Source organism: Carassius gibelio, chromosome A15 (genome assembly GCF_023724105.1).
Source record: "Carassius gibelio isolate Cgi1373 ecotype wild population from Czech Republic chromosome A15, carGib1.2-hapl.c, whole genome shotgun sequence".
NCBI classification, from domain to species: Eukaryota; Metazoa; Chordata; class Actinopteri; order Cypriniformes; family Cyprinidae; genus Carassius; species Carassius gibelio.
Window position 1 is genome coordinate 13,733,461 of NC_068385.1, and position 26,026 is coordinate 13,759,486.

Below are 26,026 nucleotides of genomic sequence, written 5' to 3' on the forward strand. Positions count from 1 at the left end.
CTGCTCACCGATCTACATGGTGTGGGGAAAGAGGGGACTGTATTATTCCTCTCAAAAGATGTAAATTCAGTCAGTCTGTATTTTCAGTCAAAGCTGCAAGGGTATGGAACTCCATCCCATCAACAATTAGAAGATTACATACTCTTGGTTCTTTTCCGTTTCATCCAAAAGAAAATGGTTACTGACAACTCAGCACTTTCAACATTAGTATTGTATTCTTGACTGTAGACTTCCTTGTACTAAGTATGTTTTCAGAAGATCACATGTGTACACTTACTTTGCACTTTAAAGATTTCAGTTGAGTTCTTGCATGCCATTGACTTAAGAATATAATGCTTCAACATCTCTTTTAATTTTTAACTGCAAAAAAAAAAAAAAAAGAAAAGAAAAAAACACGTTTACATGCTTGGACATTCCAATATTCAAAATTTAAATTGTTCAACTCAGAATTAGATTGTGATGGACATTCATAAATAACTGAATGTGTTTTTTTTATGTTTATTTTGTGCAAGAGTACAGCTTCTGTATCTCTTTACCTGAGATTGCTTGTAATATTTTGATGCTTGTTCTTTATTTAACTCATTGTTACAAATTAATGTTTGGACAAACCAACCAATGCACATTATCACAAGTTTTTCAAACTGCATTGCTTACATGGTTGAATCATTAATCAGATGATCAATACAACTTTTTTTAAAGGACCTCCTTTAGAACGAGAGTCCGTTTATAAGAGACAGTCCAGTTAATCTCACGGTCACTGGTCATCATGGATCTGAATGTTAGCCGCTGTTGGAAATGGCTCCTTCAGGTCTCTTTCCTCATTGTCTGTGTGAATGGACAAACATCAGGGCCGTAAGTTTTTAATGATTTCTGTTAAATATACTGTAGGAAGATATTCTGTTTTAATAGCAAGATCTTAATATTTTTAAAATTTAAATATTTTTTATTTTTTATTAGAACTGACATGAGTATTTGGTGGCCGTTTTGTATAACGAGAACAGAATATTCAAAAGATAATAATAAACATTTAAATAGTGCAAATACTTAAATATTTATCTTGAGCATTAAAATCTTTTAAAATGGAAATTGAAATTTTTTTGATGCCACTGTACTTTTGAGGGACAACTAGAATATATATATTTTTTTCTAGGTCTGATAAATGATTAGAATACCTAATCATTGTGCAGGTTAAGTTGTGATTTATCCTGTATTTATTAAACTTATCTTGGCTGCAAGAGAAATGTTTGCTGTTTGACAGACAAGTTAAAGCATGTATAAGGAATGTTTGTATCTAATGCCTTGCGCAATATTGTGTAATTATTATCTTTCAATAGATATTTCATGGTCACGTTTCCTGCAGTTATCGAGTCTGGATCTGAGGCCAAACTGTGTGCAAGTCTTCTCAAGCCCAATGAAAGTCTTGTCATGAACATTTATCTGGTTCATGGTGAAAATAGCACTTTACTGCTACAGGAGAAAGCTGAGGAAGAGTTTCACAACTGCTTTAACTTCAGGATCTGTCATTAGCATATTGTAATGAATATTTATAGTTTGTGTCATATTGCATCTAGGGTTTTTTTTATTTTTTATTTTTGATAACGTTTGCAGAGGTTGTGAATACAGCATATTTCTTCTCATCAGGCTCCTCTTGTAGAAGCAGAATCAGTGCAGAGAATGAAGGTAGAACTTCACGGAGATGCTTTCAAGATGACTGAAGAGAGAAAAGTCATGTTTAAGCCTTACAATCCTCTGACCTTTATCCAGACTGATAAACCCATCTATAATCCAGGACAGACAGGTGAGCTGTGAATGTTTCAAAGGTAAACCTCAGTAAATAATGCCGGTGTCATTGACATCTAAACCCTGATCACAGCTGATAGCACATATAAATAAAGCATGTTATCATGAAATGAACTGATAGAATCATAGATCAAACATGGGTAAAGTTGCAAAAACCAACAGATGGTAATTAAGTAAACAGTTCACTGGATTTGTAAACAGAAAACCGGAGCAGATAAGGACGAAGGGTTCACTGCTAACTGCTTTAACACAAGAATGGCCAAAGAAATCCCCTCATCTAAACCTATATTCAGCCTAAATCATGTAATTACCGAAACATGATGATATAAATCACTATATTTTCTCTTTTTATAGGATATAGAGATACTTGGACATGCAAAACATCTTTCATAGCTGTCTGAAATACCTGATTCTAATGGATCAATGGGGCAAAGTGTCAAATTTTTTTTTGTAAAATGACAGCAAAAAAACACATATAAACGAAAAACAGCCAGCTTAAGTCACAGGTTTGGCTCAAAGGCGCAATCACATTACTGCAGAATTTGTCAGTACTATACTGTATATTTGAGTCCTTAATACGGTTAAGTTCACACATAGCCTACATTCGATTATTTATGTGAGTGAGAACCGCATTCTACAACTAAACTCACTTTTTCAATTAAGTCCTTCAGGGTGAACGCTACCGAATTGAAAGACTAGTTGTCACGGCATACAGTGCAGCTTTGTGCTGCACATACGCATGTGTAGCATGTGTTTTTGGTTTTTATGTGTGGAATCCGTAACTTACAGAGCCACAGATATGTGTCGGGTCTCTGGGCTAATCACCTGCCTTTTGGGTTTGTGGTTGGGTTTGTGGTTGTGGTACTCACCTACTGTAGTCATGTCGTGTCTTGTCATCAGGCTCCAGTGCTCGTAGCTGTTAACCTCTACCTCCTTTCACGTGAACTCGGTTTTCTAAGAAGTCCTCCAGCTCTCATCATTACCCTGGTCTCAGTTTAGTGATCCGACCCACCGGGTTCACCTGTCCAGCCTTAGTTACGGCTGATATCAGTCGCCGCTGCCCTCTTTCTGTCTCGATCGGGTGACAGCATTCCTCATCCGTGCGAGCTGACTGTGGAACGATCATTTATCTGCTCTGTCTCTTCTGCTTAATAAAGGCGCTGTGTAATCCGCTACTGAATCCAGCCTATTTCCCTTGACAGAACACTCTGACCAGAGCATGGATTCAGTGGGATCTGATCCACTTCGCTCGGCTCTCGTACAGCAGGGAGTTTTATTGGGTCAGCATGCCACCTCTTGCTCAAGACCACTGCACAAGATGTGGATGCTCTTAATGCTCGAGTCACTGAGTTCCTCACACGGGTGAAGAGCCTTCAGCGGGAGGCGACGAGCCGGGGTTCCGTTCTTTGCCCATGTATGTCCCAGGATCCCGAACCACATGCCAACAATCCGCCGGTCAATGATGGCGATCCAAATGCCTGTCAAGCCTTTCTCTCCCATTGTACCGCTGGTGTTTTCTCTGCGGCCCGAAGTTACGCAAATGAAGGGGCCAAGGTGGCTTATGTCCTCACACTTCTTTCGGCGCGTGGCCGCGAATGGGGAATCGCCATGTGTAGATCGCGGGCTCCTTGTTGTGCCACCTTTGCAGATTTCAGTCAAGAGATGGCCAAGTTGTTTGATCGCTCAGCTCAGGGTGATGAGGCATGGCTCAGTTTTCGCGGCTGCCAAAGAGGAAGAACTCAGTCACAGATTATGCCATACAGTTCCAGTTCCGTGGCGTGTGGCAGGAATGAGAGTGCGCTGCGTCCATGTTTTCTCGAGGGGTTGCCATTGCCGACAAACCTGCTGCCATAGAGTTTCCGCGGGAGCTAGATAACCTGATAACTCTTGCACTCCGTGTGGAGGGACGTCTCAGCCCCCGCCGCTCCGTGGCGCCACTTGGAGTCCTCTTCGGCCAGTGCAACCAGCCTTGAGCTCTCGGAAGAGGAACCCATGCAACTGGGTCGTCTCCGGCTTACGCCGCAACAGAAGCAGGAGCGTTTGTCTTTGGGGGTGTGTCTATATTGTGGCAAGGGAGGCCACTATCCCTTTCATTGCCCGTTAAAAGCCACTTTTCACGGTTCAAGCTCTCCAGCAGCAGTCACTCTTCTGCCGTTTCAACTCTCCTTTCAGGGGGGTTCACACGCTGGTCTCGCCCTTGTGGATTCGGGGGCTGAGGGGAACTTCCTTGATGCTGCTTCTGCTCACAGTTGGAACATTCTGCTTATTCCTCTGGCTATTCCCGTGTCAGAATGGTCATTAGCGGGCAGTCCCCTTACCACCATCACCCATGTCACGCCCAGTGTTAGCCTTCACATCGCTGGCAACCATTGTGAGCAGATTGAACTGTATATTATCGATTCCCCTAAGGCTCCACTAATACTGGGACATCCGTGGTTGCATAAGCACAACCCTCACATTGACTGGGTTAGTAATTCAGTTTTAGCCTGGAGTCAGTCTTGTCATGTGTCGTGTTTGGGTGCTGCTTTTCCTCCTGTCTCTGTTTCTTGTATTTCACAGGCAGATTCCTCTGAACTGACTTGTGTCCCAGCGGAGTACTATGCTCTTCGGGTAGTCTTCGGTTATGCCCGGGCCATCTCGCTACCTCTGCATCGCCCTTACGACTGTGCCATTGCCTAAGGGTCGCCTATATTGCCTTTCGTGTCCTGAAAGATAGGCCACGGACAAGTATATACGAGTATTTGGTTCTTCTGTTTGGCCTTACCAGCTCCAGCCGTTTTCCAGGGACTCGTCAACAGTGTGTTGGGTGACATGATTAATCAATTTGTCTTTGTGTATTTGGATGATATCTTGATTTTCTCCCCCTCTTTCCAATTACACACCCAGCCAGTGGTGGACAGTAACGGAGTAGCTTTACTTCGTTACTGTACTTAAGTAAATTTTTCAAGTATCTGTACTTTTACTGGAGTAGTTTTATTTTGAGTAACTTTTACTTTTACTACACTACATTCCAAAGCATAAGATCTTACTTTTAACTTCACTACATTTCATAAAACATATCGTTACTCCCTATAATATATCACGTGCTCTGACACGCAGAAGCGGTGTCTGATTCATCATGAACAAACTGAGTCTTTTCAAAATAATCTTTTAAATTGGATCGCAAATCGCACCAAACGATTCGTTTACGAATTAGAATTATCCAATTGCAGCTGTTCTGGAGTCGACCACTCACTGATTCAAATGAACCATTTAGTGCGAGTCTACAGAAGTAAGAACCGGGAAATCAAGTGAGCGTGCGTGCAGCTGATGTTGCTAAAAGTAAGTTATTAATGTCGAAATTTAGGATTAATTATTGTAACTGAAAATCATATTTAGGTCAAAATTGTCAGTTGTTTGGGAACTAAATCCGCTGTAAAGATTGATCTGTTTAAGCCCACTGAAATGCTCGAGTGCAGACGATGCAGACACATCAATCAGTGTCTCTGTGTTTAAGGTAAAAAATAAATAAATAAAAAAACCATTAAACTAACAGAGATTAAATAAAATAACTTGTGCATGTTCAAATTCCCCGCTGCTGTAATATTAACAGTTTTATTAAAATGCTACCATGTCCTATGTGACGTCTATTTTTATATTGTTTATCAACAGTAACGTTATATTGTTTGGATTAACTAGATGAGTAGACAGACATGAATGTTTATTCATAACCATACTGAAAATAAGTAAATATTGTTAGCTGATGCTAACTGTCTAGCTAACAAGCTTGCTGGTGCTAACTAGAGGTAATTTTTATAATGTCCAAATATTTTTATTCAACCACCTATATATATACATATAGATTACATGTAGTGACAAAAGTAAGGATGTGATGTTCAGAACATGGTAACTACAGTAATTATCAAAGAGGGGAAGATATGCACCCTGTTTGGCCAGGGGTGTTTTTACACCACAGACAAGATTTAAGAAGGAAAAAATCATTATAAAAATATAATTATATTTTCCTTAAAATGTTCTTCCTAACTTCAGGCCTTATTATCATGTCATATGTAACTGTGATGTTCTGTAAAACAACAAACTTTAAAATACTTTTTTTTTAACTGGTGAAAATCAGATGGTCAACTCTGCTTTCTCTCAGGTAAATCACAGTGTAAACTTCACAGTGAACATTACTCTCGTCAACGTAGTCCATATCAACAACAAAAATATACCTTGACTCCATATAGTGGTTATTTTGGAAAAAAAATCCCAAGTATTTTCAGCAGTAGGATTATTAAAAAGATTTGTGTACTTCGTCCACCACTGCCTCCAGCGCATCAGATGGGTCCTCCAGCGGTTGTTAGAAAACCAGTTGTTTGTCAAGGCAGAGTGCGAATTCCACACTGAGTCACACTGAGTTCCTTGGCCACATCATCTCTACGAGTGGGATTAAACCTGATCCCACTAAGATAGAAGCAATCACCCAGTGGCCGGTCCCTGATTCCTGTAAGGCTCTGCAGCGTTTCCTGGGTTTTGCCAACTTTTACCGGCGATACATCGGGAATTTTGGTCAGATCGCTGCACTGCTTACGGCCTTAACCTCCACCAAGGTGTCCTTCAGATGGAACCAGGAGGCTCAGGTAGCCTTTGACATTTTTAAAGTCCTGTTTTGTCTCTGCACCAATTCTGTTGGTTCCAGATCCTAAGGCCCAGTTCATTGTCGAGGTTGATGCTTTGGACGTTGGGGTTTGGCACAGTTCTATCTCAGCATTCCCTCCGTGATGGGATGGTGCACCCAAGTGTATTCTTTTCTCGTCGTCTCAGTCCTGCAGAACGTAACTATGATATTGGCAATAGAGAGCTGTTGGCGGTGAGATTGGCCTTGGGTGACTGGCGTCACTGGTTGGAGGGGTTGGCGCTGCCCTTCTTGGTTTGGACGGATCACAAGAACCTTGAATACATCCGTTCGGCCAAGACACTGAGCTTGCTGGGCGCTCTTCTTTGCCAGATTCAACTTCACCCTCTCCTACCTGCCGGGATTCAAATAATGTCAAACCCGATGCTCTCTCTCGTCTGTTCGGGCCCAAGAGGGGGAGCTTGCGGCCGAAGGCATCCTTCCTGAAGGGTGGTGGTCAGTTGAGGAGGCCGGTCGAGGGTGCAAGTGCCGGGAGAGTGCCCGGCGGGCAGGTTGCCGGTGCCGGCTGAGCTGCGCTCTGAGGTCCTTCAGTGGGGTCTCGCATCCAGGTTGGTCTGCCATCCAGGTATTCGGAGAACATTGTTTGCCATCCGACAATGCTTCTGGTGGCCTGCTATGGCCACTGATGTTAGACAGTTCATTTTGGCTTGCACCACATGTGCCCAGTGTAAGCATGTGAATCACCTTCCTGATGGTCTGCTCAATCCTGTCCCTATCCCTTCCCACCCTTGGTCACACATTGCCCTTGATTTTGTTTCTGGGCTCCCCCGTCGAAGGGTAACACTGTGATTCTCACAATGGTGGATCGCTTTTCCAAAGCAGTTCATTTCATTCCCCTGACCAAACTGCCCTCTACCCAGGAGACTGCGCAACTGGTTGTGGATCACGTCTTCCATCTCCATGGATTGCCGGTGGATGTGGTTTCAGATAGGGATCCCCCAGTTCGTCTCCCGGTTCTGGAGGGAATTTTGGAGACAGATTGGGGCCTCTGCGAGTCTGTCTTCAAGTTTCCATCCCCAGACCAATGGGCTGTGCTAGCGTGCCAACCAGGATCTAGGAAGAATGCTCCGCTCTCTGACATCCAACAATTTAAGTGCCAAAAGCTCTCCTGGGTAGAATATGCTCATAACACCCTTCCTTTGGCCGCTTCAAGTATGTCTCCCTTTGAGTGTGCTGTTGGTTATAACCCATCTCTGTTCCCATCACAGGAACCCGATGAAGTGATTCCATCCACCCTGGCTTTCGTCTAGCACTGCTGTCGCACCTGGGAGAAAGTCAGGAGGATGGCGCCGTGGCAGGGGGTTTCAGTATCTTGTGGACTGGTAGGGTTATGGTCCAGAGGAGAGGTGCTGGGTGCCATCCCGGAACATTATGAACCACTTGTTGATCGAGGACTTCCATCAGCGACGAGGTAGGCCCCTTCCTGGAGCGCCGGGCGGCACTCCTGGGAGGGGGGGTACTGTCTGGTCTCTGGGCTAATCACCTGCCTTTTGAGTTTGTGGTTTTTTGGAGTTTTTTGTGTGTGAGTATTGTGAATTTGGATGATTTGACAGCTCGCCAAGGGTTGATTCCCAGCCCTCCTTGTTTTTCTGCTTGTAATCAAGGTTGTTTGCCACCTGGTCCACATTACCTCTAAATATCTTCCCTTTATAGTTCCCTGTGTTTCTCTGTCTGTTGTCAGACTGTTGTTACTCGTACCAATAGCTCAGATCTTCTAGTTTGTCAGTGTACTCACCTTGTTGTGTTGTGTCGTGTCGTGTCATGTCTTGTCATCAGGCTCCAGTGCTCGTATCTGTTAACCTTTACCTCCTTTCACGTGAACGCAGTTTCCTAAGAAGTCTTCGAGCTCTCATCATTACCCCACTCTCGGCTGTCGAGCAAGCAGTCGCTCAGTTTAGCAATCCGACCCACCGGTCTCACCTCTCCGGCCGTTGTTATGGCTAATGTCAGTCGCCGCTGCCCTCTTCCTATCTTGATCGGGTGACGGCATTCCTCATCCATGCGAACTGACTGTGGAACACTCATTTATCTGCTCTGTCTCTTCTGCTTAACCCTCTGGAGTCTATTAACGCGTAAACGCGTTATGAGTCATTTTCTCCTGATAACCCCGAAAAGAACTCAAATTACACTTTCAGTTTTAATCGTACAGATAAGAGCAATACATCAATCAAATCTGTAAAGGGTCTACTTTTTTGTATTCAGACATAACAACAAAACTTTGTGCACTTGTAAAATAAAGATCACTAACAAGGTGTGCTGTCTGCAGCCTTTGTCTGCGTTGATCTTCATTTAAACACGTAAAAACCTGAAAAATATTCTCAGTTCTTTTCAACATTAATAATAATAATAATGATAATAATAATAACAATACGTGTTTTTTGTAGAAAATAAGATTGTTAAAAGGATTTCTGAAGGATTGTGTGACTGGAGTAATGATGCAAAATATTTTTTTGAAAGTCAGCTTTGATTGTTCCTAATAAACAGTTTAACTGCTCCTCCAAGTGGATATTAAATTATGTTTTGGGATAATTAAATATATTCTAAATAAACTACAAACATAAAATTATATACATTTATTTTGTCCTCACATTCTTTCTTGTAACTCTTCCCTCTCAGTGACAGAAGCTGACTTAAAGGCTCATTATGCAGCTCATTATGCAGGCCTTTGTCTTCTCAGGTGTAAATCACAATGATATTCATGATAGTTGACGCCTACTCGCATATGATTTTTAACAACAAAAAGTGTCTTAGAAAATGTAAATAAATATATTGTTTTCTGTAAGTGAGTAAACAAGATGATTTTCACATAATTCACATAAGATTTTTTTTTACTAAAATGGCGGCAGCAGGTAGCAGCTTGGCAGGTGCTGATGCTGATGCTCTTCTTTTTCTAAAGACATCTGAAAAACCGCCCGATCTAAGATCTGTCCCAAAAACCTGGATATATTGGCCATTAAAGCCAATCAAAGCCAAGGCGTTAAATGTGCTTATTGCATCGCTCTACTTGACGACGATCATCACTATGCAAATGTGTGGGAGTTGGACTGCTGCCATTGAATGATCAATCTCACAAGCAAGTAGTACAGCTAGGCCTGCTACACCCCTCGACTCATGGAGCCAGTATGTCATCTTCTCCAAAGTTCTTGTTGATGGGCGTGCGAATGCTCCAAATAAGCAACTCAAGTCGAGGGCACGGAGTATGGCTCCAACAACAGTCTACCGGGGTCGTACAACTTTTCTCTGCATTATTCTACTTTTATGCGGGGATATTCAAGTGAATCCAGGGCCGATGGATCTACAACAACCACTGCAGGTGGCGGAGAGCACTCTGACTCACACCCCGCATGCTTTAAATACAGCGCAGATGATATCAGGTAACATTGCTAACAGTGCGCACCCACGTGCATCTACGTTTATCAACACACTGCAACAAGGTAAATGTATGTCACTACACGCGTTTAAGCCAGCAAATGAAAGTGGTAAATTAAACGCTATGCAGACTATAGTTGTCTCTAAACAAAGCCAGATTAAACTATTTCGGACCGTAAACCATGCATCGGTCCTATGGAACCCATTGACAAAGCTGAAAGGAATATTCGGAGGACATATCAACATACGTAGCGTAATGTCTAAAACTGAACAGTTGGAACATCTACTGTTGGGATCAAATCTACATTACCTGTGTCTTAAAACTTGGATTACAGCTACAACTCCTGTATCGGCATTTATGATTCCGGGATATAAAGTATACAGACTGGACAGGGGAAAGGGGAAAGGGGGCGGGGTTTTGATTTACGTAAAAGACAGTATTGACAGTCACCAAATAGACATTCCAGATCAAACTATAGAGTGTGTTGGTGTTACAATCAAACTATCGCCTCAAATGTCATTTATTGTACTTTGTGTTTATAGACCACCAAATGCAACAAGTGATTTCTATACTGGTTTAACAAAAATTTTAAAAACATATGAACGAAAGGAAATATTGCTCATGGGTGACCTCAACGTAAATTGGCTTGATAAAGGCAAGAGGAAACACCTAAAAGATATTGCAAACTCAATACAAATGACACAAAAAAGCCTACTAGAATAACAAAAAAGTCTCAAACTTTGATAGATTTAATATTCACCAATAAACCAGACAGGATAGTTAAAACATACAACCTAATAACTGGACTATCCGATCATAATTTTGTTCTAATATCCAGGAAATTAAATAAATCAAGAAACATGAACAAAGAACATTCAAATAAACAATGCAAAATTACTCATATTCCTAAAAGAAATCAAGAACACCTTAAAAATGATTTAAATGAAATTGACATTTAAATTGATAGCTGGGTACATACATTTAACAATATTATAACTGCTATAAAGAATAAAGTTGATAAACATACACAGCTCAAACATAGAAAATCACAGAAAAAGAGTCTCCCGTGGTTTGATGAATTCCTTTGGGATACAATGAAACAGAGAGATAAAGCTCTCAAGGTTTCTCTTAAATCTAAATTAACCACTGATTATTATATTTATAAATCTCTTAGAAATAAAGTTACCATGCTGCTTTGAAAAGCAAAAGCAAATTTTTTCCTTAACTTAATCAAAGAGGCCAATGGTAATTGTAAAAATCTGTGGAGAAGCATGGGCAAACTATTGGGAAGGCAAAAAATAAATCAGGAGCATTTACAGCTCAAAATCAATGGAATTGTTCAAAATGAGAGCTCTATTTTAGCTAAACACTACAAAGATTATTTCTTGGATTCTGTATTAGACCTGGCGGAGACTTTCCCTGAAGTGAACTGCTGCAGAGATGATCATGGGGATGGTAGTGCATCTTACTTTAGGTTGCAGAATATAGATGAAGACAAAATTTTCAAAATAATGTCAGATTTAAAAAATAGTAAAGCAAAGGATATATTCGGACTTGATACATCACTTTTAAAAGAACACAAAACTATTTTAACTTCTCCACTAACAATAGCTGTGAATCAATCCATAAATGAAAACAAATTTCCTTTGGCGCAAAAAAAGCAGTAGTCAAGCCGATTTTCAAGTCAGAAGACAAGCTCTGTGTCTCAAACTATAGACCTATTAGCATTCTACCAGCCATCTGCAAGATCTTTGAGAAGGTGGTGGCAGAACAGCTAGTAGAGCATCTTAACCACACTGATGCATTACATCCTTGCCAGTTTCGGTTCAGGAAAAGATACTCCACAGAGTCTGCGTGCTGCTACCTGCTAGAAGACATCAAATCCAGTCTTGATGGTGGAGGTGTGGTAGGGGCGGTCTTTCTGGACTTGAAAAAGGCCTTCAATACAGTTAATCATCAGATTCTCATTAGCAAACTATCTGATTTTTCTCTTAATACAAATACAATAACATGGATTCAATCTTACCTTAATGACAGACAACAATGTGTTGCGGTTTACAATAAAAAATCACCATTAAGACCTTGTAGCATGCCACAAGGTTCCATTTTGTGTAAGAGTAAAATTATTATGTATGCTGACGATACGGTGCTATATGCACATGGTAAAACTGCTGAAGAAGTCGCTCACAAACTGACTAAAGAGATGAAGAAAGTTTCTTTGTGGCTGAAAAACTCATGCCTCACTCTAAATTTAGATAAGACTGTTTCTATGTTTTTCACAAATCGTTTAAAATACAAATTTACCCTAATATTTTAATTGATGGACAAATCATTTTAAATCAAGAACAGGTAAAATATTTAGGTGTCATATTGGAACCAAATTTAGGCTTTAAAAAGCATATAAAAAAGTTAACAAAAACAATAAAATTTAATATGGCACAGTTCAGATACATTCGAAATTCCTTTACAATCGAGGCCTCAGGGGCCTATCTAAATGCCATGATTGTTCCTCATTTTCGATATTGTATGACAAGTTGGTCACAGGCTACTAAAACTGCACTCAAGCCACTTGAGTCATTATATAAAAGCGCTCTAAAGATTCACGATAAGAAAAGCAGACGATTCCATCACTGTCATATTCTTGTAAAATACCAGTTTCTCAGCTTTGAAAATCTGATAATTCACACCAATCTGTGTTTGATGTATAAGATACTTCATGACAACGCTGCTCCTCCACTAAAATAATTCATATCTTTGGGCTCTGAAATAACAGCTCGAGCCACAAGATCTACAGTGCGAGGTGAATGCAGGATCCCGAAACGCAGGACAGTATTTGGAAACTCTGCTTTTTCTTGTGTGGCCGCTCGTCAGTGGAATATGTTGCCTACAGAGCTGAAAAAAAAGCACAAATTTTTACACCTTCACACGCCAAGCAAAGAAATGGCTTTTATCAAATCAAATTTGTCCCGAAATGTGATCAGATATGTGTATGTGTGTAAGTGTGTGTTCTAAGGTCTAAGTATATGAAAGGTGTGAACATGAACTTTTGTACAATTTTTATTTTATTTATTTTTTTGGCAAGTGTAAATCTTATTACTCATGTATGTTTATATATTGTAGCTTAAAGGGGGGTGAAATGCTCATTTTCACTCAATATCCTGTTAATCTTGAGTACATATAGAGTAGTACTGCATCCTTCATAAATCCAAAAAGTCTTTAGTTTTATTATATTCATAAGAGAAAGATAGTCTGTACCGATTTTTCCCGGAAAAACACAACTGGCTGGAGGCGTGACGTGTGGGCGGAGCTAAAGAATCACGAGCGCAAATAGGCTTTTGCGTTGAGAGGATGTGGAAGCTGTGACATTACCGTGAGGGAAAACCCATCATCCAAAACAAACCATGGCTTGCAGTCAGATTCAGCCGTTTATTTATGATCCAGAATCAGATCCAGAGGCTGAAACTGAACGAGAGCAGCAGCAGCAACGTCTTGCTCCGAGCGGGGCTCGAACCCGGGTCTCTGGCATGGGAGGGGACGCACTAACAAGGAGGCAGAGATATTTGAAGCAGTTTTACTCACCGCCTGCGGTTCCAACACACGATCGTGACCCTTTTTCCTTGGGACTGCATCATCCTTAAGAAATAAACAATACGCAAATCCGTCGTCAAACTGGGCATCTTCGAAATGCAGGGAACAAACAAAAACACTTGCAAAACTCCGTTGATGCTCTGTAAGAATAAACTCCGTCCACTGGTCCCTTAATGCTGTTTTTTTTTTTTTGGTAATCTGTGCAGGGTTGTCTTGCCCTGGCAACCAAAAACACACTTCTTTTGTGACTTTTCGCGACGCTCTCGCTCTGATCAGTGAATCGCTCTGATCAGTGAATGGCTGCTCAGCCTCGCTATACGGGAGCGCTCGCTCTTCCGGCAGAAGTGCCTTAGGACCCATATAAGGAAATTCCGCTCCATCTAACGTCACACAGAGCCATACTCGAAAAAAACTTTCCGAAACTTGTGACAAACCGGAAGGAGTATTTTGGGAACAAAAATACTCCTTCAAACGTACAACTTAGTTTTTGAAACTTTGTCCATGTTTAGCATGGGAAACCAACTCTTTAACAGTGTAAAAAACTCAGTATGCATGAAATAGCATTTCACCCCCCCCCCCCCCCCCCCCCCTTTAACATCAGCCTGCCCAGGGACTACGGGTGAAAATTAGCTCTTGAGCTAAAACCTGGTACTATGCATCTCTCCCTTTGAGGTTAATGTTTATTGTACGCTGTCTCTGTTTCTTTAAATAAATAAAATAAATAATTTAGAAAGAAAAATTCTAGGCTACAAGCTACAGTTCTCAAAAGTCCCAGAAACCAATGTTCTTTATGTTTTTTTTGCCTTATTCAATTGATTTAACATTTTTAGTTTTTCACTAACCACGCATAACATTTTTTTTTCTCAAAAATACAATGCACATTCATGCATTTCACAATTATTATTATTATAGCCCAGTTTGTTCTGATTACAGTGAGATTAGACTTTACCTATTTAGATATTTATAAGAAACTGAAAAAAAGCACAAATGTCAGGGCATGACAAAACTTCTCCAGGCCCCAAAAATACCCTTAGACTCAAGAGGGTTAATAAAGATAATAAAGTTAATAAAGTGTAATCCGCAACTGAATCCAGCCTGTTTCCCTTGACAATATGAGCTGTCTGTCATCTGAAGGATTTAGATCCAGTCCCTCTTAGTTATTTAGATCTAAATGATGAACTTTCTCCTCCACTGAACTCTTGTCGTCTAATGTGATAAGACTTTACAGTTTCATTTACGTAGTCATCTTTGATATTACTTTAGTGACTATCACTAATGTGGTTACAACTGATGCAAATAGATTCTTGCATGTCCTCCAGCCTTATGTGCTCTTAAATTTGATTCTTCTCAGTAAGTAGGCCTATTTGTTAAATAGTTCTGGTTTATTTTTATGCTATAATGACGGTCGGACTACATAAAAGATTAACACGTTAAAAGCAGAGTTTATAATACACATTTCTGTTTTCATAGTGAACTTCAGAGTTGTTACCGTGGATACAAAATTTGCACCACTTGATCAGCAGGTCAGATGTGTTTTGTCTTGAATTTTTATCTCCCTCATTTTCTTTTGCATTGTTGAATGCATTATTAATAAACAACACATTTCCAGCTAAATCATTTTAATATCCTTAGTCATTGAATTATTATTATTTGCTCTTTTGCAGTATGGTTCAATCGTGCTTGAGGTAAGAACACAAATCCTTCTTCTGTACAGTCATAACAAGTACACTTTTGAAATCCTGTTAACGCTGCTGAAATTCTGTTAAAATTGCAGTTATTGTATTTTCAGTAATTATAGGCTACATTAATTTATTAATGGTGAGGATATGTGTAGCTGACTTGAGCTAAATATCTGAACTGTGTCTTTGCGATTAAACAGGACAGTCAGAATAACAGAATTGGTCAGTGGACAAATGTTTCTTCATCAAGGTGGATTTTGCAGCGTTCTTATGAATTAAACCCAGAGGCTCGTCAAGGTGTGTACAGACTCAGGGTTTATATTGGTGAAAGGATGATCTCACATGATTTTGAGGTGAAAAAATATGGTAAGTCATAAAAACAAACGATTTATAATATTGTGTGCGATTACTTTTATGAGTGATATCTTTGTATATTCATTTCTAATTTGATTACTAATAAGTCTAATTTCTGCCTTTCTGCCTAGTTTTGCCTAAGTTTGAAGTTACTGTACAAAGCCCAGATGAAGTCAGTGTTGATGAAGACGAACTGTTAATTGAGGTTTGCGGAAAGTGAGTGGTCTATTTTATTTCCTGCATTAAGAGAGCAGTGTTTTCTTCCATTTTTACTTACTATAACCCCCAACCTAATATATTAGTTTCTTAACTCAGCCCTGGGCTGTATATCTGTTGCTTGTACCTTTTTCACAGATACACTTATGGGCAGCCTGTACCTGGTAAATCATGGGTGAAAGTGTGCCGTAACTTTCTGACCTATTTTCTTACCATCGATAGCAATCCAGTATGTTTAGAGGAAACCACTGAGGTATGTGAGTTAAAATGCAAATAAAGTAATGGTACATATGTCTTCTCTTTAGCCAAGTAAACTACTCTTTAATGTTTGTTCATTTACTACCATTAGATAAAAAAGACAGGCTGTGCCACCCATACCTTAGATGCATCAGTCTTTTTCAACTCCACACTAAACTATAATCTGGAGAATTCTCTTGAAGTTGAAGCAATGGTTACAGAAGAAGGAACAGGTGAGTTGTTGGATTTGGTCAGATCCCTGTTACCTACATTTCTTGATTTTCATTTTTTTCATGTTTTATTTTTATTTTGTTTGAATAAATAATAATTTGCTCTTTTAACAATTTACAGAGATCACCATGAAAAAATATAAATCTGTGTCCGTCACTTATGAAATTGGCAAAGTTACACTCACTGACCTGCCCAAAACATATGAACATGGATCAGTTATTGAAGGAAAAGTAGGTCTAAAATCAGTTTGTCTCAATTTAATAACACTGATTTGTGCATAATTATTCCATCATTTGTTCCTTAAATCTCTTCTTTTCAACAGATCAAACTCTCAAATTTCAAAGATGCACCAATTCAAAACAAAGTGGTTTATCTTTTTGAGGGTGAAACTTGGTCCTCAAATCTGCTCCTAAATCTCACAACAGACAGCGATGGTTTCGCCAGCTTCTCTCTTAATACATCCAGTCTTCCTGAATGGGATATTAATCTGATAGTATTATCACTTTATTAACCTAGTTCTTTTTTATGTTCGCTGAAGAGTTCAGTTGCTTGAGTAATTGTTGTTGTGTGTTTTTCAGGCAAGTGTGTATCCAGAGCTTCGTTATGATAGTTACAAAACACCTTACATCTCTATGGATAGAAAAACTGTTCAGCTTTTCCAGCCTGCCACTCCATACACCCCAACATTAAGTGCACTGATTATAGAGAATATTGAGCAACCATTAAAGTGTGATGCTGAGTTGACAACGACCATCAAGTATTTTTTTATTGGAGAGACTGCTGAAGACTTCAAAACTGACATTGTCTATATGGTGAGAACATGTGCAGAATGTACATTAGTCCACTGATGCCTTCATTGTTTGTTAACAGCATTAACTGGCTGCACTGGTCAGTTTGTCATGGAAGTGTCATCTGTCTATTTCAGGTCTTGTCCAGAGGAGTCATCGTTCATCATGGATCTGAGAAGGTTGAAGTGAAGTCTTCTAATGGAGCAGCAAGTGGCACAGTGTCGTTCAAACTGTCTGTTGGTGCAGATCTGGCTCCTGCAGTGCAGATTCTGGCCTACTGTGTTCTGCCCAGTGAAAATGTGGCTGCTCATAGCACAACATTTGATGTTGAAAAATGTTTCAGTAACAAGGTATGTATTGAGATATGTATTGAGATGTATTTCTGGCTCAGTCCTAAAATAAAATATATTTACTCTCATTACAGGTTTCGCTACAGTTTTCTCCTGCTAAAGCAGTTCCTGGAGAGAAAAGCACTCTCCAGCTCTCAGCTCAGCCTGGTTCACTGTGTGGCCTCAGTGCTGTAGATCAGAGCGTCCTGATCATGGAGTCCGGAAAACGTCTGAATACTGAAAAGGTGTGAGAACAGACCATCCTCAGAAACTGTGATCCATCAGTATTTATGATGACATCCCGATCTCAGGAGATTGAACATTCATCTTCATTATTTCCCACTTTATTCGTGAAAGGGGGCGGGGTATATATGAATTATTTAGTGTTAAAATTTTAGAAATCAGTGTGAATGTGGTCTCATCACAGATCTTCAACCTGCTGCCAGTGCAATCGGTGTCAGATTATCCTTACAGTCTTGAAGATGAGCGAGAGTGTCTGCATGTGAGACCCCGTCGAGCTCTGCCAACAGACAACACCTATGAATCTTTAAAGGTAGGTGTATTACATGAGTGACAGTGCAGTAAATAATGACTGGGATATATTGATTCGGTATATTCTGTTTATTCATAAGTAAATCCATAAAAACCCCTTTTTTGACAATTAATTGTGCAATTTTATTACCGTTTGACAGAGAGTCGGATTGAAGATGGCAACAAATTTGGCTGTGCGAGTCCCTCAGTGTCTGTCATACAGAGGCCTGATTTATGGTATTGGTACATGTACCATTATTATAATTTATACTGTAATATGTTTGGTGTTTGTTTTGAAATGTATTTCATACATAAAATATATTCAATTTGAAATTCACATCTACAACTAGAGTGGTGTAGTCGGAAAAGGCAAACATTTTCTGGGGTAATTCGTTTTTCAATTTTTTTATTTTAAATCGTTATTATTTTTGAAAAAAAAAAACTTTGCCAGCCCTAAAAACTACAATTACTAATCAAAATGAACTGGAAGTAAAACACTGTGCCAAGAAACCCTAAAATGAATTTGTATATAAAAAAAAGCTTTGTATTATAATGATGATCTGTCTTCCATTCGCTGTTTTACTCACAACATGATCATTTGGATGTGTCAATGCACATATTTCCACATTTACTATAAATAACACTTTTTTTCAGAGATGTATCATCATCCTATTGCAATGTCAGTGGCAGTAATGTCTTCACTAGGCGGCGGTCATTTTCGTCCAGATTCCCCAGAAGTGACGATTCGGACAGTTTTTCCAGAAACATGGATCTGGGAACTTGCTGAAGTGGGGTCTGTAAAACATAATCAGTACATTTGACATCATATTTGAAACATATCTTTAATACATCATATTCCCTCGTCAAGATGACAAAAAAAAGTGTTTTTTTTCTGTGCTGAATGTTATATATAACAGAAAAAATGTATGCTTAAAGGCAGAGTCAGAATCAAATAGACCTTTTGTTGTAATTCCACAACAGGGACTCTGGATCAGCTCAGGTTCCTGTCACGGTTCCTGACACCATCACCTCTTGGGAGACGGAGGCTTTCTGTCTGTCCTCCGAAGGTCTGGGTCTGGCTCCTCCTGCTCAGCTGACAGTTTTCCAGCCCTTCTTCCTGGAGCTCTCTCTGCCTTACTCCATCATCCGCGGGGAGATCTTTGAGCTGAAGGCCACAGTCTTCAACTATCTTTCTAAGTGCATCATGGTGAGACTTCAGACCCAGTCCCATCCAATCACATCAAATATGCCACTAATCATGTGTTTGATTGACAGGTTAAAGTGACTCCAGCTCCTTCATCAGACTACACTCTCAAAGCCTCCGCCGATGATCAGGATTCATCCTGTCTGTGTGCTAATGGAAGAAAAACCTTTAAATGGATCCTCACTCCTTCTGTTCTTGGTGAGTTTCCCATCTGAATCATTGTTTCTCAGTGTTTGTGTCTTATATCTTCACGTACATGTCTTGTGTTGTAGGAATCATGAATATTACAGTCAGTGCAGAGGCAGAGGCGTCCCAGACCGTGTGTGACAATGAGATTGTGAGCGTGCCAGAGAGAGGACGCATTGACACAGTCACACGAAGTCTGCTTGTGCAGGTCAGCACTCGTCAAACGGCTCTCAGACATCATTTATCCATGATCCTAAAGCTGCTTACTTCAGTTTGATGTGCTAATGTAATTGTTTTATGCTGCAGGCTGAAGGAACTGAAAAGACAGAGACCTACAGCTGGTTACTCTGTCCAAAGGGTTTGTCTGCAAATATTTAATATATTTTGGTCTATAAGCACCGATAATGGTGGAATCCTTTGGCTTGTGTTTAATTTTTAGGGGTCCAAAGCAAGTTTTAAACTCCCCAAAAGTTGCTCAAAGAATTTAGATTAATGTCATTTTTTGTTATGTTTGTTCTGTAAAGACTAATTAGACTAATAATTTCTAAACACAAACTTTATGATAATATAACCTTTCATATGACAACTAGTTGTGCCAAATTGCAAACTTGTCTATTTTTTTCTTCTTTTTACAATGTGCTTGAATCGAAATTTCTGCCTGTGATCTTTTTTATTATTAATGGGACTTCACAGATGACTTTAGAATGTTCTTTTATAGCATTACTGTGCTGATCATTGATGTGTGTTTCTGTCTCTCTGGTTCACAGGTGACAGTCTCTCAGAGGAAGTGAATCTGACTCTTCCTAAAGATGTGATAGAGGGATCAGCCAGATCCTCTGTTTCAGTCATTGGTAACATTTACATACACAAGCAGAAATTAGTAAATGAGTACAGAAATTAGTACATATTCAATCAGAAAATGAAGATTTTTGTTTGGAACAATTTTTTGTTATATTTGTGTTTGGTTTGTAGGAGACATATTGGGTCGTGCATTGAGAAATCTTAACGGATTATTACGGATGCCGTACGGCTGTGGAGAACAAAACATGGCTATTCTTTCTCCCAATATTTACATTCTGCAGTATCTGGAAAACACGGAGCAGCTCACTTCAGCCATCCGAGAGAGAGCCACCGGCTTCCTTAAGAACGGTGAGAGAAACCAATCATGTCAAGAAAACACTGAGACTGATAACAAACTGCTCATTTTTCAACACACCTGAATGTCATTCATTTAAGCTGAATAGTCAGACACATTGTGTCACCCCGAACAAACTGTTAAAGTGAACCATTATTACACTAAACAGGATACCAGAGACAACTGAACTACAAGCATTATGATGGTGCATACAGCACATTTGGACATGGTGTTGGAAATACATGGTAAATATTTTTACACTCTTTTGTTAAGTAAGTTTTGTTAGTAATCTAAATAACATAGTAAAAACAAAAAAAAGAAAAATTATATCTGTTCAAATAATTTGTTTTGAGAGATTTTTTTTATTTTTCATTTAAACATCTGATTTAATTTTTAAAGTAAATCTTCCAAACCACCAGGTTGACTGCTTTTGTCCTGAGGTCTTTTGGCAAAGCACAGAAATACATATTTATTGATCCACAAATTATTCAGAGTGCAAAGCAATGGTTAATAAGCAGACGGGATTCAGACGGCTGTTTTATTCAACAGGGAAGACTGTTCCACAACAGAATGAAGGTCTGTCTCTCTATCTATCTACCTGTAAAAGTGTAAATGTATTTTTTTAATATATATTTAAGCTTTAATGTTAATATTAACATTTAGCATGTAGATTAACTTTCCTCTAACAGTTTTGAGTGTGTTACTTTTTTTATTTATTTCTATTTCTCCTTCATTTCAGGGTGGAGTGAATGATAATGTGACCATGACTGCCTACATTACTGCATCATTACTTGAACTGGAAACTCCAGTCACAGTAAGTTCATCTACAGGAAACACACTATAGACTCATAGAAAAATGAAACTCACATCAGCTGTTTCTCTGATTTTTGTCTCAGGATCCTGTCGTCACTAAAGGTTTGTCTTGCTTGAGGTCCGTCATTGAGAATGTCAAAAGCACTTACACCACTGCTCTGCTCGCGTACACTTTCAGTCTGGCTAGAGACACAGACACTCGACTGCAGCTTTTTAAGAAACTGGAGGATGTTGCTATTTCAGAGGGTAAGACATCTGTTTCCAGTGACTTTCTGTTATCTTTTATGACTGCACTATTGTTTTTGTCATGCTCATTGAGTTACTGTTGTCTCTTTTGTCCATGTGTCCTAAAGGGTCTCATCTCCACTGGTCTCAGTCTGCATCTGCTGATGACTCTGATGACTCTCTGGCAGTGGAGATCAGCTCATATGTGCTGCTAGCTGTTCTCTCTGCAGATTCACTCACTACAGCTGATCTGGGCTTTGCTAACAGGATTGTCAGCTGGCTCGTGAAGCAGCAGAATGCCTATGGAGGATTCTCCTCCACACAGGTGACTCAAACTTCTCAAATCAGACACGTGATTGCTGAATAACAGGTGAATGTCACATTACTGAACACATTTATTTCTCAGGACACAGTGGTGGCTCTTCAGGCTCTGTCTTTGTACGCCACTAAAGTGTTCAGCTCTGACGGCTTCAGCACAGTGACTGTACAGTCAGCAGGAGACACTCACCTCTTTGATATCAATCAGGACAACAAGTTACTGTATCAGGAGAGGCAGCTGCAGAACGTTCCAGCCAAATACAGCATTGAAGTCAAGGGCTCAACCTGTGTGTCTGTGCAGGTCTGTAGTGTGTTCAGCTTCACTGATCCACTTCCTCTTAGCATTTTGTGGTTCTTTTGCTGTGAGATGGATTATAAATGTGTTTTTGTTTGTGTTGTCTTTCTCAGGTGGCTCAGTTCTACAACATTCCCACTCCTACTGAAAATAAAACATTGAGCATTGATGCTAAGATTGAGGGAGACTGCAAAACATTGGGACAAAAATTCATCTTGAAATTCACTGTCAAGTAAGAACACATACTTTCCATGTGTGTAAATAATATATATATATATATATATATATATATATATATATATATATATATATATATATATATATATATATATATATATATATATATATATATGAAGGCTGCCATCAGCTAAAGATTTTCCTAGTTGACTACTAGTCGTTCATTTAAGCAATTGTCAACTAATCGCACCTGTTAAAATTAATTTAATGTTTGACAGGACAGAAACTATCTCTTGTCTATTATCTACATGTCTTCTACCAATGTACGAAAGCAAATAACAATTGTTGTGAAAGATGTGAAGAGAAAATGTTGTTTTCCACATATACAAGACATTAAAGCTATAAATCATAACTCTGGAGTAACTCATGGAATATTGTTCAATTTGTAGACAATAGTGTGACCAGATCGCAAAAGCAATTCAAAGCTGAAAAATGGCTTTAATGTATGGTCTCATGTACCTCTCTCATTTGGCGTGAATCCAAATGTTTCCATGGTTGTGATTTAACATTTAATTGCTAACCTTATTTCTTTTGTAAACAAAGCTTTGTACTAAACTTGTCATAATATTTAAAACAGCATTCACATACAAAAAAGTGTTAACTAGTCAAGAGCAGTTGTCAAGTTGACTAATGATTAGTCCGCTATTAGAGGGCAGCCTAATATATATATATATATATATATATATATATATATAAGCATAATTTTCACTATTCATTTAGTTATTATATGAGGCATTTAAGAAACGCTCCTTTCCATTTGCTTTTTCCAGATATGATGGTCTACAGAAAAGTACTAACATGGTCATTGTGGATCTTAAACTCTTGTCTGGATTCACAGCTGATACATCAATGGTGAATTTGAGTGTTTCATCACAAATTTGTAAAATATATAGAGGTCAGTATTTAAAGATTAACCAGCACTTCTTCCACACAGCTCAGAACTTCTTCTGCAGGGTATGCAACACTTGTGGAGCGGGTCGATGCTAAAGATGATCATGTCATTGTGTATTTGAAAGAGGTGAGAGAACAGCAACGTTCATATTTTATGTAGGTCAATTCATAAACATTTTATCCATAATGTCATGACTGAGGAGACTGTTTCCTCCCACAGATCCCAAAAAATATTCCAATGAGTTACCAAATACAAATGAAACAGGTTCTTCCAGTGAAGAATCTCAAGCCAGCTGTGGTGAAAGTGTATGATTACTACCAAACAAGTAAGATTTTATATGCCAGTGTTGAATGTTTTTATCATGTAATGTAGATTTTTTTTTTCTCCATTTGCAAGTTTCCCTTGTTGTATAAATGTTAACATTCTTCTTTTTCTTCAGGTGATCAGTCAGAGACTGAATACTCCTTCCACTGTCAATGAAGCGGCAGATCTGAAGCACATCAGCTCCTAGTTCAGCTTGGAAAAAAGATGTTTAAACACTCAAATATTTAATATTATGATGTTTATTCTTTATCCTGGGCACCATTATTTTCATTCCATCAACACAAATTTGAACACAACCCTAAATCTGACTTTATGGTCATGTCTTTTTATATCTTGGCTTATCAAATCACAACATGTGTTTCATAAAAGTGTTGAAAAAATTAATGCTGAATTCATTGATTCACAATAGCTCAGTTACATCACAGTTCTGAGAAGGAAAAAAGGTCATAATTGTTAGATTTAAAAAAAAAATCGGATTTACCTTTTTTATTTTTATTCAGTGTTGGAAATGGGCTTCCTTCCATAGAAACTTTACACATCCCATCACTGTCAAGTAATAAGGAAAACAACAGAAGAACACAAGAATATATGATAAAGAATGTTAAACCTTGTGCTTTTCCTGGGTCACGGTCACAAGCTCAATGATAGTCAAGCATTACAATTCCCATCATCTACCTATGACTATTTACCTGTAGAAACTTAACTGACGAATCCTCTCCGACCTTCCTCTGTTGTCCTCCGTCTTCAGGCTCAGCAACACCATTGATCCAGTACCTTAATCTGATAAGCCTGTTATCCACTGCCATATTGCTCCTAGTGTTGCAAATTCCTATTCTTTTCCCCAAACCTCTTCTTTTCGGACAGTTAGTCTCATTGAACTGGTTCAAAAAGTTCATCGGTTCCTGACGTCATTAAGCAATGATGTCACCACACATTTTCTAACAACTCAGTGCCATGTTGTATAAATGCAACATTTAAATAAAATCATTTATGCCAACACATATCGAAACATTCAAATAAAAAGTTGTTTGTGAATGCATATTGCTGATTGCCTTTCATTCATTTAAATTAATGGGGTCATTTTCATTCTTGGATCCTTTATGCCAGATTAAGGCCCTGTCCCAAATGGAACACATGTTCACTTGCAATCTTTTATGGACTTACAATGGCACCTGCACAAATTTGTCCCTGCCCTAAGTTCATGAGACCAAAGGGCAGGGATCCTCAAATCTGGCCCAGGAGATCCATTTTCCTGTAGAGTTTAGCTCTAACCCTAATCAAACACACCTGAGCATGCTAATCAATGTCTTCAGGATCATTAGAAAATCTCAGGTAGGTGAGTTTGATCAGAGTTGGAGCTAATCTTACTTGGTTACTATAACCTCGGTTCCCTTAGATGCTACACTGGTAACGCCTTGTAAGCCGTTAGGCTGAGACACTACCGGGAAAAGTCATTTTTCTCTGATTTCTGAAGCCTTTTTCAATCATGCAATGAAACTACATGACCATTGGTTTGTGGAGTTTTATAAAAACTAACCAATGGCCCCTGTCGCGCGAGCCTATGGTTAGTAACAGAGTACGTTTCCTTTTGATACTACACTCATACTGCGTCGTTAGTCGTTAGACTGAGACGCTATGGGGACAATTCAATCACACCATGCTATCAGGAAGGATGACTGGGTATTCACCTAGAGCACTAAGAAGGTCTTGTAGCAAATACGTAAAATATCCCAGACCATTGGAGGATGTAATTACACCAGTCATTGTGGAAGATTTTTATTGGTCAATATGTAAACTAATCAGGCATAATCAATGTGAATCTAGCCATTTATGTATCAAGTTATTCTACTGTTATAATCATGCATTTGACTGTATTTAGAGGCCTGCATGAGAATGGAATGTGAAGAGAGTGCAGGGGTATAATATATGGTGCAGCTGCACACCCTATTTGGACATTAGACGAAATATATGATCAGACCTCCTTGGTGCAGACATTACCAAAATACAGCATATAGTAAAGTTGCATGTCCTGTTTTGACATAAGACAAAATATATTATTAGGCCTCCTCGTTTCACATAAAATAAATTCTACATCCGAAAAGCAAGCTGTAGACAGCCATAACAGGTAAAAGAGTTGATAAACAGAACCATAAGTATGAAATGTATTGAACATGGGCACGCCTTCAGAAGCACTGTATAAAATAGAGAACCGACACAGACTCGAGAGACTGTTCTGCAGAGCTTTCCTCGGTTTTATTTTCTCTTGAGAATAAAATCTTTCTTCTGGAAACAAAACCCCGAGACAGTGCGATTCCTCAGATCCATGGCAGACGAAAATACACTACATCATCTTGTTGACCTCCTATACAGTTCAGGCGCCAAGGGGCCCGAGAATGTGTAGGGGACAAAGCTAACCCCAGGGACACGGATGCATTTGTAGCGCAGGAATATCCAGGTTGTAGAACCTGACAAATGTGTAAGACAAAGCCCAGCCGGCTGCCGCACAGATTTCTGCGATAGACACGCCACTAGATCATGAGGAGGCCTTGCCCTTTGTGGAGGGAGTGTGCTTTAACACCTATCGGACATTGGAGCCTGG

The 26,026-nt window shown here is 39.3% G+C and overlaps 1 protein-coding gene across 1 annotated transcript; it reads left to right on the plus strand.

The window, feature by feature from the left end:
* The first annotated feature begins 687 nt into the window (after positions 1 to 687).
* On the plus strand, positions 688 to 24,466 carry LOC128029256 (alpha-2-macroglobulin). Its single transcript, XM_052616915.1, has 34 exons — positions 688 to 852; positions 1,335 to 1,533; positions 1,642 to 1,798; positions 14,904 to 14,956; positions 15,098 to 15,118; positions 15,313 to 15,478; positions 15,598 to 15,682; positions 15,821 to 15,935; positions 16,032 to 16,152; positions 16,271 to 16,380; positions 16,473 to 16,643; positions 16,729 to 16,962; positions 17,076 to 17,288; positions 17,363 to 17,512; positions 17,695 to 17,820; positions 17,960 to 18,041; positions 18,453 to 18,591; positions 18,780 to 19,005; positions 19,074 to 19,200; positions 19,275 to 19,396; positions 19,495 to 19,546; positions 19,956 to 20,039; positions 20,161 to 20,337; positions 20,493 to 20,568; positions 20,743 to 20,899; positions 21,063 to 21,137; positions 21,220 to 21,382; positions 21,490 to 21,686; positions 21,768 to 21,980; positions 22,088 to 22,206; positions 22,982 to 23,063; positions 23,146 to 23,229; positions 23,323 to 23,428; positions 23,543 to 24,466. Exons 3-34 carry the CDS (start codon positions 1,675 to 1,677, stop codon positions 23,581 to 23,583), a joined length of 4,011 nt encoding a protein of 1,336 aa, XP_052472875.1. The 5' UTR covers positions 688 to 852; positions 1,335 to 1,533; positions 1,642 to 1,674; the 3' UTR covers positions 23,584 to 24,466.
* The last annotated feature ends 1,560 nt before the right edge of the window (positions 24,467 to 26,026 follow it).